The 17,060-nt window shown below is 34.1% G+C and overlaps 1 protein-coding gene across 1 annotated transcript in view; it reads left to right on the forward strand.

Annotated features, from left to right (window-relative positions):
- The first annotated feature begins 548 nt into the window (after nt 1-548).
- The window catches only part of LOC135733613 (interleukin-1 receptor type 1), a 28,048-nt gene continuing 11,536 nt past the window's right edge, over nt 549-17,060 (forward strand). The window contains exons 1-5 of the mRNA XM_065252373.2: nt 549-1,247; nt 4,922-5,008; nt 6,379-6,631; nt 11,119-11,299; nt 13,479-13,644. Coding sequence (XP_065108445.1) covers nt 4,924-5,008; nt 6,379-6,631; nt 11,119-11,299; nt 13,479-13,644 — 685 coding nt within the window. The 5' untranslated portion in view covers nt 549-1,247; nt 4,922-4,923. The remainder of the gene's footprint in view (nt 1,248-4,921; nt 5,009-6,378; nt 6,632-11,118; nt 11,300-13,478; nt 13,645-17,060) is intronic.

The raw sequence follows: 17,060 nt of genomic DNA on the forward strand, positions 1-17,060 counted from the left end.
TGAAATGTTGTACCTTTTGGGGTACAATATTATACCTTAAGGACCTATTGTGTACCTTTTAAGGACCAATTTTAGTATTTAGCCTCAGGTATACAATGTTAATGAAATGAAAACAATGTAAATACTATTCATCAAAATTATAACACTTTATACAATATCAGGGGAAATAACTCACATTTATTTCTATGCATTGATGCATAATATAACTATGGTTGTATGAAGGATGATGGATGGATGGATGAATGTGTGGATATCGATCTATTATATGCAGATATAGAAACAATGTCCACCTTTAGTATATTACTTTAAGTGTTCATTTATAGCAAAGATGTGTGTGTTGATTGTATAAAAATTGATTATTCTAATTTAAATGTTTTTTAAATGATAGAGCCAAAGCCAAAAAGTGTTGTGCCCCACTATTCCCTACTATTTTTTCACCTGGGTGTATATAGAGCACCATCTGGGCTGTTTAGGGGCAGATTTCATTTTAATTTTGATACATTTGTATTTTTCAAATATATAAAACAATTTTATTCGGATTCATTTGTCTGTCTTTATCAGACTTACGAAACTCTTATAATGCATTTTGTGCTAATCAATTATAAACAAAAGGTGGTCAAATTAAAGTGCTAGCAAAACTTCAGAGAATTAGGTGGGGCCTAACAGATGTAACTTTTGGTAAAACTTGAGAGCCTTGTGATATTTATAAACACACACAAATATGCCAGCACCATTCCTGACAATAGCACACAGTTATGTTTCCATTGGATTATATCGCTCCCTACAGGATTGTCATAGCAATGCTTATAACGTGGTGGCCACGAGGTTAAAACAGCTTTATGATGACATGCATTGGCAACAGGTGAAAACTTCTTTACTTCATCACCCCGTGCTCGTTTATGTATAAAACGTGTCCGCAAAATGTGGTGTGAGTTCACTTTAAGCAGCTCAGATTCGGATTAAATCCACTTTCTTTCTCCGCCTCGTTGATTTGTTACGCAACTCTGAGGCGTTGGAAAGGAAAGGATATTGCAAAATGATCTTTCTCAAACATCCCAGAGACTGTGAAGAAGTGGCACGACAGTTCTGACTCTGTTGAAACATTCGTGTGTCTGTCTGTCTGTGTCGTGTCTGTCTGAGGCGGGTTGTTGTCTTGTTTGTATGTTATTCATATGTGACTCAAACATAACGTGAGTTTGTTTGGTTTACTGAATGAAGTTATGTCCTGGGAACGCCGCAAACTGTAGGTAAGTTACCCGGTTTGCCTTTTAAAGCGAAATATGTGCCTGACAGAACGTGTCGTTTCCTGTTTAATGTATTTTGCGCACGTTTTGACTTACCTGTCATATGTCGTTGGTGTAAATGTTCCGCGCGTGACTGTGTGCTGAGGTAAAAACACACCGGAGCGCGTGCTCGTGCATATATAAATAATCTTGATTTTGTCTGGTTTTAAGCTTAACTCGTACTATTTTCTATGTTTCATCAATGTTTTCCATAACCATATAATGATCAAATTGTCAAAACACATGGAAAATTACTAAGAAAATTCAGAAATTCTTTTTTAGTTACTAATCGTGGAAAACTACGTCATATGGTGCATTCTGGGTTACCATAAAATATGAAACAATATAAAATGATTTATATTTAAATTTAGCCGATGCTTTTATCCAAAGCGACTTACAAAAACGAGAACAATTGGAAAATTTATTTTGTTAAACATTTCATACATAGATGAGTGTATTCATTTTATTAAATTTAAGCATTAATTAAAGCAGTAGGAAAAACAAATACGATGGAATTCAATGGGGACCGTCCACTGTGTGTGCTTACAATCATTTATCAAAATATATTTTGTGTTCATCAGAGTAAAGAAACTCATACAGGTTTAAAACAACATGAAGATGAGAAAATGATTACAGATTTTCATTTTTGGGTGAACTATCCCTTTAAAACGCAAGACTGAGCTGTCCGATGAATGGTTTGTTTTGTGGTTTAATATTGTTTTATAGATGTTTAATTTCCTGAATTTAGTGTTCATTCAGTCAGCACAGATGTTTGATGTCTTTAAAGCTGCTGTACATCATTTATGCTTTAATATAATTGTTTTTAATTAGTAGAGACAAATAGTGACACTCATACGTATGTTTTTGCTGCACTGAATAAACGTCAGAGAAGTTGCATGTCTGTTTATCACCACAATCTTCTGCAATCTTGGCTTTTTTAAGAAATGTAAAATAATGAAGTGCACTACTCGTAGATGGTTTACATTAAATCTGTGTGGAGTTTGAGGCAATATACACAGCCAAAAAAAAAAAAAAAAAAACAGGTGGACACACTTTGAATTGTTTAATATTTACTTTATGCATAAATTTTGTTAGATGCATTAGGACGGTTTAGATGTTGTGCTTCTTTCAGCTATTTAAATGCATGTTCGCACATGTATGTAGGGTTGCAAAGGGTTCCCTCTGGGGAATTTTGGAAATATTCCAAATTGGAAAACTTAACAGTAATTTACGGGAATTTCAGTTTTCAATGTTTCCTGTTATAGGCAACTGCAATTTTTTTTTTAATTACCAGTTTACTCCTATTAATTCCTGTTTACTCCTATTAATTCCTGTTTACTCCTGTTAATTCCCGTTAATACTAAGAACCAAACATGATGTTTGAGGCATAGAGCCAAAGTCACTGCATTGTGATTTTTAAAATCCTTCGGGTACTTGAGATCTCTGTGGTCGTGGGAACTCCACTGGAGCGTTTTTCTCTTTGTCAGTTAACTCGTGCTTTAAAGGGATTGTCATGTCCTAAAAATGCTTCCAACCAAACCACTTTATTCTGAACCTCCGCTTGCAAGTAATAGATCAGGAGATTGTCAAACCAGAATGTAATGTTTCAGTGATTCAATCCAAAATCATGCTGCACACCTACACACCAAAGATTGTGAGCTGTTGATAGATTGACACTCCCTTGTTAACCTATATAGACAATGGTTTAGTGTGTTCTGCTGGGTCAAGTATTTCATTAGGATTAAAATAAGTGCAGTGAAATGAATGAAGACATGTTTGCTGGGTGACCTCATCACCCATTAAAAATAAATGTTTTATGAATGTTTAGGAGTATAGAGCAGGGGTTTTCAAACATTATGACCCAGGGACCCCCAAATATGATTAATCTCTTTTGATGGACCCCCTTCTAAACCGTGTCCCATCTATTTATATTGCTTTGAAATGTTCTGGGACCCTTTAGAACCATTTGAAGGCCCCTTGGGGGTCTCCAGAGCCCAGTTTTAAAACCCCTTGTATAGAGATATAGACATTTGTATAAGAAATTAAGTTACAGCTGCACTTACACCAACAGGTGGCACTGCATTTTGTTATCAAAATGCTATTTTTTGTGTTTTTCATATTTCATTAGTATATAAGTTTTACATTTGCTTTCTCTATTTTAACAAGTCAAATGATTGGTTTACTTCTCACATAATGCTGGTCACATAATCGAGTCAAAGTTATTTTTGTATTTATTTTGTAACCGGTTCTGATTAAAACCCAGTTCTTGGTTTTAACTGTAGTAGGCAACTCCAGGGCAATGATTTATGCAATTTACTTCAGATAGCGTGTGTTCTGCTTTTTCAAACCTCAAGGAGTTTGCACAATTTAGTTCCTTCCTTAAATTTTTAATGCTGATGAAAAACACTAAGTTCTCTGCGGCTTTTTTAAAGAACAAAAACTGTTATGCACGGATAAGAAATCAGTTTTAGTAACTCTGCAGTAATTTAGTAATTTGTCAGCAACTTTCATTTCTTTGTTTTGTTTTCCAGGGAACACGCATAGTGATAAAAATGTAAAGTTACAAAGTCGATCTAAAAAAGGTGTCTACAAAATACTTTAATATAAATTTTGACATGGGAGAAAACTTTCTGATTTATAAATAATCTGATTAACAGATTTTAAAAAACTGCATCTGAAATAGTCATGTGACCCAACAAATTTGTTTTGTTCAAAATCATAATTTGTATGTATATTTTAAAGTTTTAAATATTATTTTGAACTGTTAACGGTTTAAACATAAATTAACACTGTGTAGTGATAGACCAATATATCAGCCAGTAGACATTTTGAGATTATAACTGAGAACCGTGGACAATATTCGTTTCCTGTTATTACTTTTAATCAAATCTGTGTTAAGAAAATTTGAGACAATTATTTTCATGTACACAGACTGAGTACACTTGACCTTTGAGTCTGTGGTTAAAACGCTGTTCACTTCCAGTTAATCTGCGGTTCAGAGTTCATCAAAAACATAATTAGACTAAACAGATCTCTGCAACAGCATCATATTAGTTATTACACAATTTGACTTTTTAGGTTTAAAATAACTAATAACATTACAATTTTTGTATTAAAGTTTCCTCCTAGGTATGTTTTCTTGAGTATTAAAGTCACCAAAAACTTATAACAATAAATTGGTCCTCAGGTTAGAGAAAAATGTTGAAAATATGGATATTTATTTAGCTTTTAAATAAATTTTAAATGAAAAAAATGAAACCAATACATCAACCATACAGTGGCACTGTGACTTTAAATTGTCATGTGACAAGCTTGAAAATGCATTGTAATATAACAGTTAAGCAATAAAATAATTCATAATGGCAGTCAATGGAGTCATTTTTAAATGCTTTTTAAGTTGTTAAAATGTAATCAATTCCTCCTTTTCACTTCCACCATTTAAACAATTCTTACCAGTTTAGTATGGAACTTCGTTCTCCCTCTGCTTCTTCCTCAAATCAAATTATCAATATAATTTTCTCAATCATTTTTTGCCAATTAATGTATGAATTAGACCTCTAGTACACACATTACATTCATGTTTATGCTTGTGTCTGAATGATTTTTGTTTTAACTCTGTTGTCTGTGTTTTTTTACAGATATGGGTCTGTTGCCCCTCATTTCTCTGCTCACGTTATTCTGGGCTGCTCAAAGTGCTGTAATAGCACGAAAATCCTCAGTTTTAGGTAAAAAAGTAATTTTTTTTTTACTAATATGCATTTTAAATATACATAAGACTTTATTCCAAATATTCCAATTCATGGGAATTTACGAGAATTTATGTGAATTCATGGGAATTATTTGGAAATTTAAGCAAATACATATAAACTATATCATATACAAACATAAATAGACAGACATGGATGCAAGGTAATACATTTTTTTTTAATGACATCTTGACTGATTTAATTGTAAGTAGAACTTTAATTGATTCTTTTTTTGAGTAACACAACAGCATAATAACATTATTATTATAATAGTGCTAGCTTACATTTAGATATCTCATTTACTTAGCTATCTACTAACAAATTTAGGTATTTGCTAGTTAAACTGTAAAAAAAATGCAAAAAAAAAAAAAATGCAACAAGTGTGTTTTCTATGGTAGGCTTGGGGGAGAAATCCCCCTTAAGTAATCTACTTAAATAACTTTTTTTAATTATCTCACCTAAATGTTTTCTCAGCCAGTGTATTCATGTGTATAATGTAGTTGCACATCAGCTTACACACATCACAAAGAATTTTTAAACAAATGTATGTAATTATATGCATTCAAAGATGGACATTTTGACATTAATTTTGTGTGTAGGATTGAAACATTTTTTTTGTGCATGTTATGGATGAATGCAAGTACATGCAGGGGTCAATGGCCCTTCAGTAAACCGTGTGCTGTGTGCATGTGATTGAGGAATGTGCAGGGTAGAAATTGAAATTGCATTAAATCTTGTTGTTTTAAACAAAATTATGCTGCAAGATTTTTAAACTGCATTTAAGTTCCCTGTTATAGGCAACTCTGCAATTTTTTTCCAATTCCTAGTTTATTCCCATTTGTTCCAATTAATTCCCATATATTCATGTTTTTTCCTATTGAAAGTTTCCAGCCTTGAAAATTTGTGGTATTTTTTAGCCCTTTGTATACTAGACACTTCATGGTTAATTTGAATCCACTGTCCACTTCTACTAATGCAACTTGTTTTTTGGCTGTATCTCATGCACAGCCTGAGTGTTCAAAATGTGGTTGCATAATCCCGCGTCTGACATGTTTTCTTGTAAATGAGCATTTTTTTAAACAGACTCAACAGATTTTGCAAACAAACGGTTATTTCTGAATGACCTCAACCTGGGGTTAATCTCATTTTCAACGAAGGTGGCATTTAGCTGCTTTTGCATCAGAGCTCATCAAATGTTTATTATGTGTTAATTGCTTACATTTTATCCCTGAGCTACATTTTTACAAATGCCTCCTCGTAGGGAGGGTGTGCGCTTTCATTTGTTTGGTTATATTCTCTAGTGTGTGTATGTTGGATTTCTAACCGACTGGCTGTGTTCCCTCAAACAGACTCTTGCATAGACTTTGGAGCCGCTTTTGATCGAGTTTTCTCAGTACCAGGGGAAGCTGCAGTCTTAAACTGCACATTGGATATCCAACATCTCTTTAATCCTGCAAACACCTCTTACAACATAACATGGTACAATAAGAGAACGGGCTCCGAGGTGGAGCGGGTGGAGCGTGATGTCATACTGCAGGACAGACTACTGTGGTTCATCAACATCACCATGGAGCACCAAGGGAGCTACATATGTGTTGTCAGGTACGGACTGAGGTCTTTCTCTCGTGTTTAACCTCCTAAGACCATGGCATTTTTTTGTTGTTTTGCATCATAATACTTAATTCTGTATAACTGGAACCTGTTGTACACAAACATGGACAATTACACTGCTTCATGTTCTAAGAAAAATATTTGGTTATTTTATTTATTGGTTCTTCCCAACCCCAAAATAGCTGGAGTAAATCTGAAAAAGACAAACTAAATCCCAGGTCTTAGGAGGTTGAAGGTCATTTTTATATGTCAGAGCAGTGAATTAGGGCTGGGCATAGATTAATCTAGATTAATCTCATACAAAATAAAAGTATTTTTTGTATAATATATGAGTTTGTGCTGTGTGTAAATATTATGTATATTTAAACACACACATATACATATGTATACATTTAAAAAATATATATTTATATATTATTTTTATTTATATATAATATAGAATATATACAAATATAAATAAATATATATACACATGTAAATGTTTCTCAAATACATACATAAATGTGTGTGTATTTATATATATATACATAATAATTACACACAGCACAAACTTACACACAGTATGTTATTCAAAAAAAAACTTTTATTTTGTATGAGATTAATCTAGATTAATCTATGCCCAGCTCTAGTAAAAAATATGTTATGTTAAAAAGAGGGTTCATAAACATAAATGTCTCCGTTCACCACCAAATGAATAGGAATATATGGCAGGTATTTCAGATACTTTGCAGGATAAAATGCAAAGCTTTTTAACCTCTTCAACCCTGAGGACCCTGTCCCGGGTCCAAAATTTCGTATTTTGACTTAATATAAAAGATTCTTTTAATCTTTAATGCTCCGTCATGGACCCCAGTAACATATATGAGATACTGTTTGAAAGCTTAGAGTCTCTACTTTCTGCAGATATGCATCACTTTGACATATCTTTTACTGTAAGAAAGTTATTTACACTTAATTTACACTATCACCCCCCCAATATTTTTTGATATCATATAATATTCACATATTTCATATTTTTCAAAAATGACAAACATGGGCAAGTCTTATATCAAATGAAAGCTCTCACTCTCAGGAATAAGGCTACAGTGTTATTTTTGTTCTAATATCAACACATATCCAACAATCATCGAATGAATAATAAGGTAAAAAATGGTCTTTTGTAAACATATGTGAAACTTAAGTGTGAACTGCCTCAGATAGCACATATAGCCACAAATGATACACCATCTTTTATTTTAGGTCCTACTCTAAACAATGAGTCCATTCACAGCATTTTCTTTGGTTGTTTGCATAATTAATCCCTAGCTTTTTATTATATGTGCAAAACAAAAAATTAATATTTTTATGAAAAATGTATTTCCGCACCCTTCAGTAAAATAAGAATATCTTTTGAATGCGACATGCTAAAGAGTTCATTCTTTTTTGGGTGTTTACTGTCTGCTGCTGCTAACAACCAAAACTGTCTGCAGTCTGCTAGAGCATCCAGAACCAGAGTTATACACTATCACAGACAGTGTTTACAACATAAAAAATTAAATTTGGTGTTTCATCATATGAAAAACAACATAAATAACAATATTTGTCACAAACAGCAACTTTTTATGTAACTTCAAAGGGTTTTCTTTAAAATGATATAAAGAAATTGCATTTATTCCACTTTATGTGGTTATGGTAGCACTTCAAATGTTTTTTGGCAGAAATTGTACACCATAAGCGTATTATTCCTCCCTTCAGTTGGAGTAAAATAACTTTTGCATAGATTATGATAGAGAAGAAATTCATTTTTCCTCTGTAAGCTGACAATTGCTGGAATCAAACAAAACTGTCTGCAGGGACCTGAGATACCCAGGACCAGAGTTATATACTTTCAAATAAAAACTTTAGAAAAAAAACATAAAAAGCGCCTATTTATTTTTGTGTTTATTAGAGGCCTGACATCACATACAACCATGTTTAGCACTTTCAACAGTGTTTTATGTAATTTCAAAGGGTTTCCTGTAAAATGATACCAAACTTTTGTATGTAAACCTCTGCATGTGGGTATGGGAAGCTTTTGAAATTGGGTAGGCCAAATCCAGGCGAAAATCCCCAAAATAGCTTCAGGGTGGAAGAAGTGGGGACATTTCACAAAAAGTTTTCAACTCTTTCCCCGCCATTGAGGGTTTCCTGATGAGTTTTTACGGTAATCTATAATTCCACTATTATCCACTAGATGCCGCTCTTACTCAATTTATAACAATGAAGCAAAACATTTTTTCAATATTTAAAACTGCATGTTTTGATAATAGTTCTGAATCTGATCTCTAACAAAATTATTTTACAAAAATGCTATTATTTTAGCTTTGCTCAAAATTTGATATTTTTAAACAAACCTACCCATATTTGAGAGGTGATAAAAGAGATCAAATCAAGATAGGATGAAAAACTATTTTCTCTGTTGTTTCATTTGATATATGTGTATGTTTATACTGTATTTATATATCATATAGATAATTTATTATCTAAATATCATATAGGTAATTTCAAATTATCATATAGAAAATGTATTATAACATCTTAAAATTGCCACTTTGTAGGCGTGAGCAAAAATGTGCTGTTTTTGGGTGTGTCTTTTAAAATGCAAATGAGCTAATGACCATTATGGTGGTTTGTTGAAATTAAAACTCATTTGTGATTTCAGTAATTCTCTCGCTCACGCTCTCTCTCTCTTTCTCAGTGAAAAAAAAATGGATATTTGCTGCTTAAGGATGCTGTATTATTATAATAAGAACCCCTTCTGACATCACAAGGGGAGCCAATTTTCAATTAGCTATTTTTCACATGCTTGCAGAGAATGGTTTACCAAAACTAAGTTACTGGGTTGATCTTTTTTACTTTTTCTAGGTTGATATAATTGGGTCCCCAGTGCTTTTAGCACTTTAACATGGAAAAAGATTTAAGTGCTATTTTCATAATATCTTCCCTCTAAAACAAAGTAACTAGTATTTTGTATCTGTACAAAAGCCCTTTTATTCTCCTGCCAATACCTCATTTATCAAGCAGTCTTTCCCTAAGATGTTTAACAGTTTTTCAAAAAAGTTAATGGACAAAAAACATTTAATTATAAATGTTACTCTTTTAGTGTTTATAAATATAGCAAGATATGAGTGTATATAAATGAATAGCAATATTTACTACACTGCAAAAAAAAAATGATTTTCAAGAAAAAAAAATCTTAGTATTTGTGTCTTGGTGTCTATAGTAAAAATATCTAAAAATTCTTAAATTAAGATGCTTTTTCTTGATGAGCAAAACGAGCCAAGAAAATAAGTCTAGTTTTAAGACCAAAAATATAAAATTTAAGTGATATTGTGCATAAAACAAGCAAAAAAATCTGCCAATGGGGTAAGCAAAAAAATCTTGAACATTTTTCTTAAACACTAAATTCAAGAAAAATTAGCTTACCTCATTGGCAGATTTTTTTGCTTGTTTTTGTATGCACAACATCACTTAAATTAGATATTTTTGGTCTAAAAACTAGACTTATTTTCTTGGGTGGTTTTGCTCATCAAGAAAAAGCATCTTAATTTAAGAATTTTTAGATATTTTTACTATAGACACCAAGACACAAATACTAAGATTTTTTTTCTTGAAAATCATTTTTTGCAGTGTAACGCTGTGATGTTTGTAGTTTTATTTTATTTTGGGGTGAAATGTGACGTTGTCATGTTTTCTTAAGATTCTCTGTTCTTGTGCAGCAGTCTGTTGACAGCCGATGTAAATAGGTGGAAAGATTAACTGCAAGGGTAAACCGTGTTCATTTCCAGGATGGTGTGACGAGCAAAGTTAATGAATCGAGGTTATTTGTTTGGCAGTGACCTTTAAACAGCGTGTTATCTCCATACACCTACTCCAACAGAAGCTGAAAGCAGCCAGATGCTTTGGAAAAATATTTGTTGGGTAAAGCTTTAGATTTCCTGAAAAGGTTCAAAGGTTTGCTTTGAAGCTCAACACAATTTTCCGGGTCTGTTAGGTCAGTGGTTTAGATATCCTGTCCTGACAACACTTTACTGGCTCCATTGTGTCAGAAAGAAACACTACAGGATATTAAAATGAATGATAAAGTTGTACGATTAAGTAAAAGAAGATTGATTTGAACAAGTGAACATGATTTTATTTTTATGTTTTTGCACTGTTGGATTTCAAACCGTCAGTAGAGGGCAGCAGAAGTCCAGTCCTGTATGTAAAGGTTTAGCTGTATCTCCTATGAGGGACAAATGTACTCACTAACTTAGTGAAATTATAATTGAAAAAACTTGGCGTCATTTGTCTGATCTTTGCTGGATAAAAATCTCATAATTCATGTTTTAATTTAAATCCAATGCCGTGCACATTTCTGTTGGGCACAGGTTTATGGATAGGGTTATGTTCACAGTCTATTCAAGCCTTTGTTTAATAACTTTCATTACATCTGTCTGAATTGTCTTTCATGTCAACAGAACTGAAGAGAAGTGCTTTAAACAGGCTACGGTGTTAATGGTCACTGAAATGACTTCAGAGAGCTGCGTGCGAGCACAGACGAGCGTGCAGAGGATCAACGCTCAGGTCAATGGCTTTCTCGCCTGTCCTCTGAGGAGTTATCTAAAGAGTGTGGACAGTGCTTCAATCCAGTGGTACAAGGTAAAACAAAAGGAAACACGTTATTAATTCATTCATTTCTCATACACTTTTCTGAGTAACTGTGACGTAGTATACGAATAGAAGGGGAGAACCGGGACAAAAGTAACGCGGGACATTTGCATTTCAAACTATGACAGCATCTTTAGGACTAGGGATGGGCATTTATGTCATTTCGATTAATCCATAGGTCTGAAGAACCAGTACTCGATTAACTGGGACGGGGCAATCAAAGGGGCGGGGATATGCGTCATTGTGAAAATTAAAATTTTTTTATTAAAAACACTCAAATAAAACTTAATTTTGAAGAAACTATGACAGAACAATGAACACATACTAGATTATTAATGAATTAAATGCTTTTTAACAGAAACCTCTTACAGGAAAAGCTGCGTGATGAAGTGAAACTAAAGGGTTAATAAGCACAAACCGAAGCGATTTCTATATAACGCACTCTACATAATATTAAGCCTTTATACAACATAAATGTATTATACAACATGCATCTATCTGCACAAAATCCAAGACTTCAACTAAGTTTTCAACTAAGTTATGTACAGAAAGTTTAACTCCCGTTGTGGATGTGCACCATTTACAGCACGCTTTAAACACGTCCAGTCAAAGCTCAAGCTTCATAACATTAAGCAGCTTTAAGTCTTTTGCTATTATTTTAGCGTTTAGCTGTGTCGTGTTGTCCTCTCACCTGTTTTCAGTCAAGATGTAATGTTAATGCTCGTATGGCTCTCTGGTATCTCTTAAAGCAACACTATGTAGTTTACATGTAAAAATGACTTACAGCTCCCCCATGTGGTTGAAAAGCGCAACAGTGCCTGGTATCAGACACTCTTCTGCAGGCAGGGGGAGGGGCGGGGCTGTGTTTCCTACCCTCCACCGCCACTTTCAGAGTTTGCTTGTAGCAGCTAGGAGGCTGCTCAGGTTGCAGCAACAGTACAATATGTCCAGTTAAAAGTTGTTCTATCACTGAAATAATTTTAGAGACATTATTTAAAGGTTAAAAAACTACATAGTGTTGCTTTAACATTGATGTTTAAATATGAGATGATAACCCGTTTAACTTTTGACGGCGCTGTACATTTTGCACCTGACTGACTGTATTTCCAAAAATCACGGCATTCTTTTAAACCATAGTGCCTCAGTGATGTGAGGTGTGGACGGCTTCATTGGATCGGCGAAATCGGCGGGTTGCCATGCATTGCGCGGATCGTCGGGTTGCCCTGTGGCGGGTGCGCGGAATTATCTGTTTGTTTTTGAATCATGCATGGTAATGATATGTCATAGCTCAACACGACGTCAAACACGCATCTCCAGACCCAGTCTTTACTACCACAGGTGCTTGTAACGTCATATCCACAATAAATAAATAAATAAACCCACATGATCATCGTTTTTGTGATCGATCATCGATGCCACGTTCGAGTACTCGAGCAATTTAGTACTCATGCCTATCCCTATTTAGCACGCAACTTTTGACAAAGCTAACAAATTATCACGTTATTTCATCATCGCTTTGCAAGTGTAGGTCCAGAAAGCTGTTTTTGACAGTGATTAGTAAATTCCCAAAGCAGTCTTTTTTATATCGCGTTGTGTTTCTGGTTTCATGTGTTACAGTACTGATCAGTCTACAGGTTATTTAGTGCTCATCCTGAAGTTTAACTTTTCTGAGTTTTTCAAAATAAAAGTAAATCGGGTTTAACTGTGTGGAGTTCCTGTTTTTTCTCCGCTGCACTTATTATAAACAATGAATATGTTTGCAGTTACATAATAACAAGATCATAGTCATATTTACTAAAAATAAGGGTTACACAAAAATCTATCTTGTTCTATTGTGTTACTTTCATCCCAGCTGACAGAGTCAATAGTAACAATGTGCTATTTATGTTCAAAGTGAAATTATACTGAAGTGGTTTTACATTTGTTCAAAATTCCACCTGGTATTGATAAACAACACTTGTAAGTTATTGAACCCAGCAAAAATATATCTCTGTCTAGCTTTTAAATGTAAGTTTTTCTGAAAAAATTTACTTTTGTCACTGCTCTCCTTTAGTCATGATTTAATTTACACAGTTAATTGTTGCTTAATTATTCTCTTTATATTTGGTGCTACTTTAATCTTCCTGTCAGTGCCTCACAAACTATCTTGACTTTGTTATCTCATTCTCAGAACTGTGAGATGATTGAAGAAGATGAGAAGTTTGTTCCCATGAAGGACATGCTACTCATCAAAAACGCACATGTTGATGACAGTGGTTTCTACACCTGCAAAATGACCTTTCATTTAGACAACATCATCAGTGAAATGACGGAGACTGTTGAATGTGAAGTTCACGGTGAGGATTTAAAACACAATGGACGGAAAAGCTCTTGCTTTATTTAAAGATTATTATATTCATACATCAAGACCCATTTTACACCTGCATCACATCTGTATTGGTGATTAAATTACATGTGATAAGCCAAGACAGATGCTGTTTATACCTGATGTGGGTCTCATGGGAGTTAATACTGTACATATTTTATGAGATGGCTAATTCATATCTCTTTCTCCACTATAGTGTTTTAAAAAGGTTGCCAGCCAGCTCCAGCATCTTTTATGATTTTCACAAGAGTTTAATACCTTCCAGAAAATGTTCTTCTTTAAATATCTAAACAAACAATATAAATGAAATACAATACAAATGAAAGAACAGACCCTCTGCTTTCAAACAAAATAAAAGTTTCATCCTTTGTTTATTTGTCCTACCCATATTTATCACCTCTCAAATCTGGGAAGGTTTCTTCAAAAATACCAAATTTTGAGCAAAAGGCATTGTTGTAAAGGACTTTTATTAGAGATCAGTTTCAGAGCAATTATCAAAACATGCACATTTGTGATCAGTGGATGCTTTAGTGTTTTGTAAGTTGTGTAAGAGCGGCACCTAGTGGATATATATATATTGAATATATTGGAATTCATTGTTTGCTGTAAAAACTCATCATTGGGAAGCATTTTCTCTTCATTTACGAGATAACTCGTCAATGGCGGGAAAAAAGTTTATTCGTACGGCCACAATGTACAGTTTGCTTGGCCCCTGTGACGCTGGGGTTAGGGGTGGGGTGTCATTAATGTTCTTTATTCACCTTATTCCCAGTGGCGTGTTTACCATTTTGGGGGCCCTAAGCAAAGTCCAAGGACCTGGGGCCCCCCATGCCCCAACATTAAGAAAAAAATTCTTGGTTTAAAAATACAAATAGTGCCCATTGTCTTATTCAAAAGAATAAAGAATCATTATCTGTCAAAAACATAAAGGTCTTGGTTTTACCGCAGTGGTTTCCAAACTTTTTCCAAAAGGCCTCCCTTTTGTACAGAAAAATATTTTTAAGCCTATCTCAGATATATCCTTTGCTGGCAAATTCCTTATAGGATGTATTTAAAATGATGTAATTAATACAGTACTGCAACTTCAGTGTGTGATCTTAAAAAAAAAAATAAGAAAAAAGCGGAATGCTTACCACGCAGACTTTTTATAACTCTGCAATCATTAAATAAAAAATCATTAAATAAGTTAACTGCTTGTGGACAGTAGGGGGCCCCCCAAGCCCGTGGGGCCCCAAGCAATTGCGTGGTTTGCGTGGTGGGTAAACACGCCACTGCTTATTCCGCCACGCCCCTTTTCAATTCTTCGCTCTTCCGCATTTTGTCAACCGACTTCCGCTGCTAATATGGCACAGTGGATTCGGTAGCTAGTTTGGTGGTTAGAAGATTGTTTGTAGTTCACTATAGCTTTAGCGAAATGACAAATATCGCAACTGCTGTAAATGTTTTAAATTAGGAGCACGGAGAAAACTTCATTTGACGCTCGGATAGTCTTATAATGTCCCATCAATCGTCTCGTGGTTAGACGATATGAAGCGGCCGCGGCAAGTAACCTATGGGACATATTTTATTACCTCGTCCTGTCAGAAGGAGTTGATGGAGCAGCATTATTAAAGTAATTATGCTTACCAATATTTACACAGTGATTTCGTCTTTTTTTAAAGCAAATGTGCACCTTAGCCAGTCCAATAACTATTTCGTTTTTATGTGGTAATGTACCATGATAAAATTCATTTGCAAACTTGCTAACACTTATTCCTTCAAATCAGGAGACTTAAATTCTTTTAAGTGGAATCTACAAAGCTCACATATGGTTTAAGAAATTCCTTACAGATAATATCTGATCACACTGTAAAGGTTTATATAACTGCATGACAGGTAACATCTGATCACATTGTAAAGATTTAATATAACTGCACAATATCTGATCACATTGTAAAGATTTAATATAAATGCATGACTGGTAACATCTGATCACATTGTAAATGTTTAATATAACTGCACAACATCTGATCACATTGTAAAGGTTTAATATAACTGCATGGCAGGTAATATCTGATCACATTATAAAGGTTTAATATAAATGCACAACAGATCACATTGTAAATGTTTAATATCACTGCATGACATCTGATCACATACTGTATGAAGGTTTAATGTAACTTTACAACAGGTAAAATCAGGTCACATTGTAAAGGTTTATAAAAATTACTATGGACTAAGAAACAACTAACTTTTCAGCAAGACCACCCTGCAATGAATTAAGACGCAGCTTTATCAGAGTCATCAGGAGCTGATCCCAAGTGTTTATCTGGAAGCTGTTGTTGTATGTACTGGTAAAGTGCTTAGCGACTGTGTAATGCATGCAATATCAACCCTGTGTAAAGCTGACAAAGATGGTTGTTTCTCAGCAGAGATATGTACATTTGTGCCAGCTCAACACATGAAGCAGAAGCATTGAAGCAGTTTCTCAGACAGGGTTTACAGGACTAGGCCTTAATTATATTAGGACATTTTAGTTTTTACAAACAAACCACATCTTGTGACAAAACAATGGCACTCATATATGTTGAGGTATGTTAGTACCAGGTGTTTTTAAATTATCGTAGCTCAAATAAGCATTTTAGCCTGGGACCAGCATAAGCCCTGTCCGGGAAACTGCAAGGTTGTTTTCCCATATCAGAGGTAGGTTGCTTCAGGTTGAGTTGTGATTTTAAAGTGTAGTTGTGGTCAGAGACGGATGGATCCTCTCATTGTGTTTCTGCATCACAGTTTAGGAACACGTTGATTGTATATCATCCTCACAGTTGTCCATTGCATCACTAAACATCAATGCATCTGTAAAAATAATATAACAATAAACATTTTTATGTTAGTATTTAAAAGAAAATTGCATCATGAGAATTAATATATAAATGACATCCATACTTAAACAGAACAGTGTGTGTGAGAGAGAGATGCATTAAAAAGAGACAGTAACGTTATACACACAATCTCTAACTTCAGTGTTAAATAATATGTCGTTTAATAGGTCATTATCATCAATATCTGAATGAGAAATGAACTGACCTCCTAGCATCTGAAATCTCTGTAACTTGTATGAAACACGTGAGCTACTGTAAGAATGTAATGTACTATAATATTATAATATTGTCTCATCTTAGATATAAAAATATAGGTGCGCAATGAAAATCATTCAAAATAATTGCATTTTATAAACTAACGTTACTGATCTTAAGTTTATTCGTAGAACGGACATCACAAATCTAACGTTAGGCGAAAGAGCACATTTAGCTAAGATAGCTTACCTGAAACTGACCACCTTTTCAAAACCCGGCGTGTTTTAAAGTTACCGGAACATCGTAGTCGAACCATTACTTGGGATTAGGG

Source organism: Paramisgurnus dabryanus, chromosome 15 (assembly GCF_030506205.2).
Source record: "Paramisgurnus dabryanus chromosome 15, PD_genome_1.1, whole genome shotgun sequence".
In the NCBI taxonomy this organism is placed as follows: domain Eukaryota; kingdom Metazoa; phylum Chordata; class Actinopteri; order Cypriniformes; family Cobitidae; genus Paramisgurnus; species Paramisgurnus dabryanus.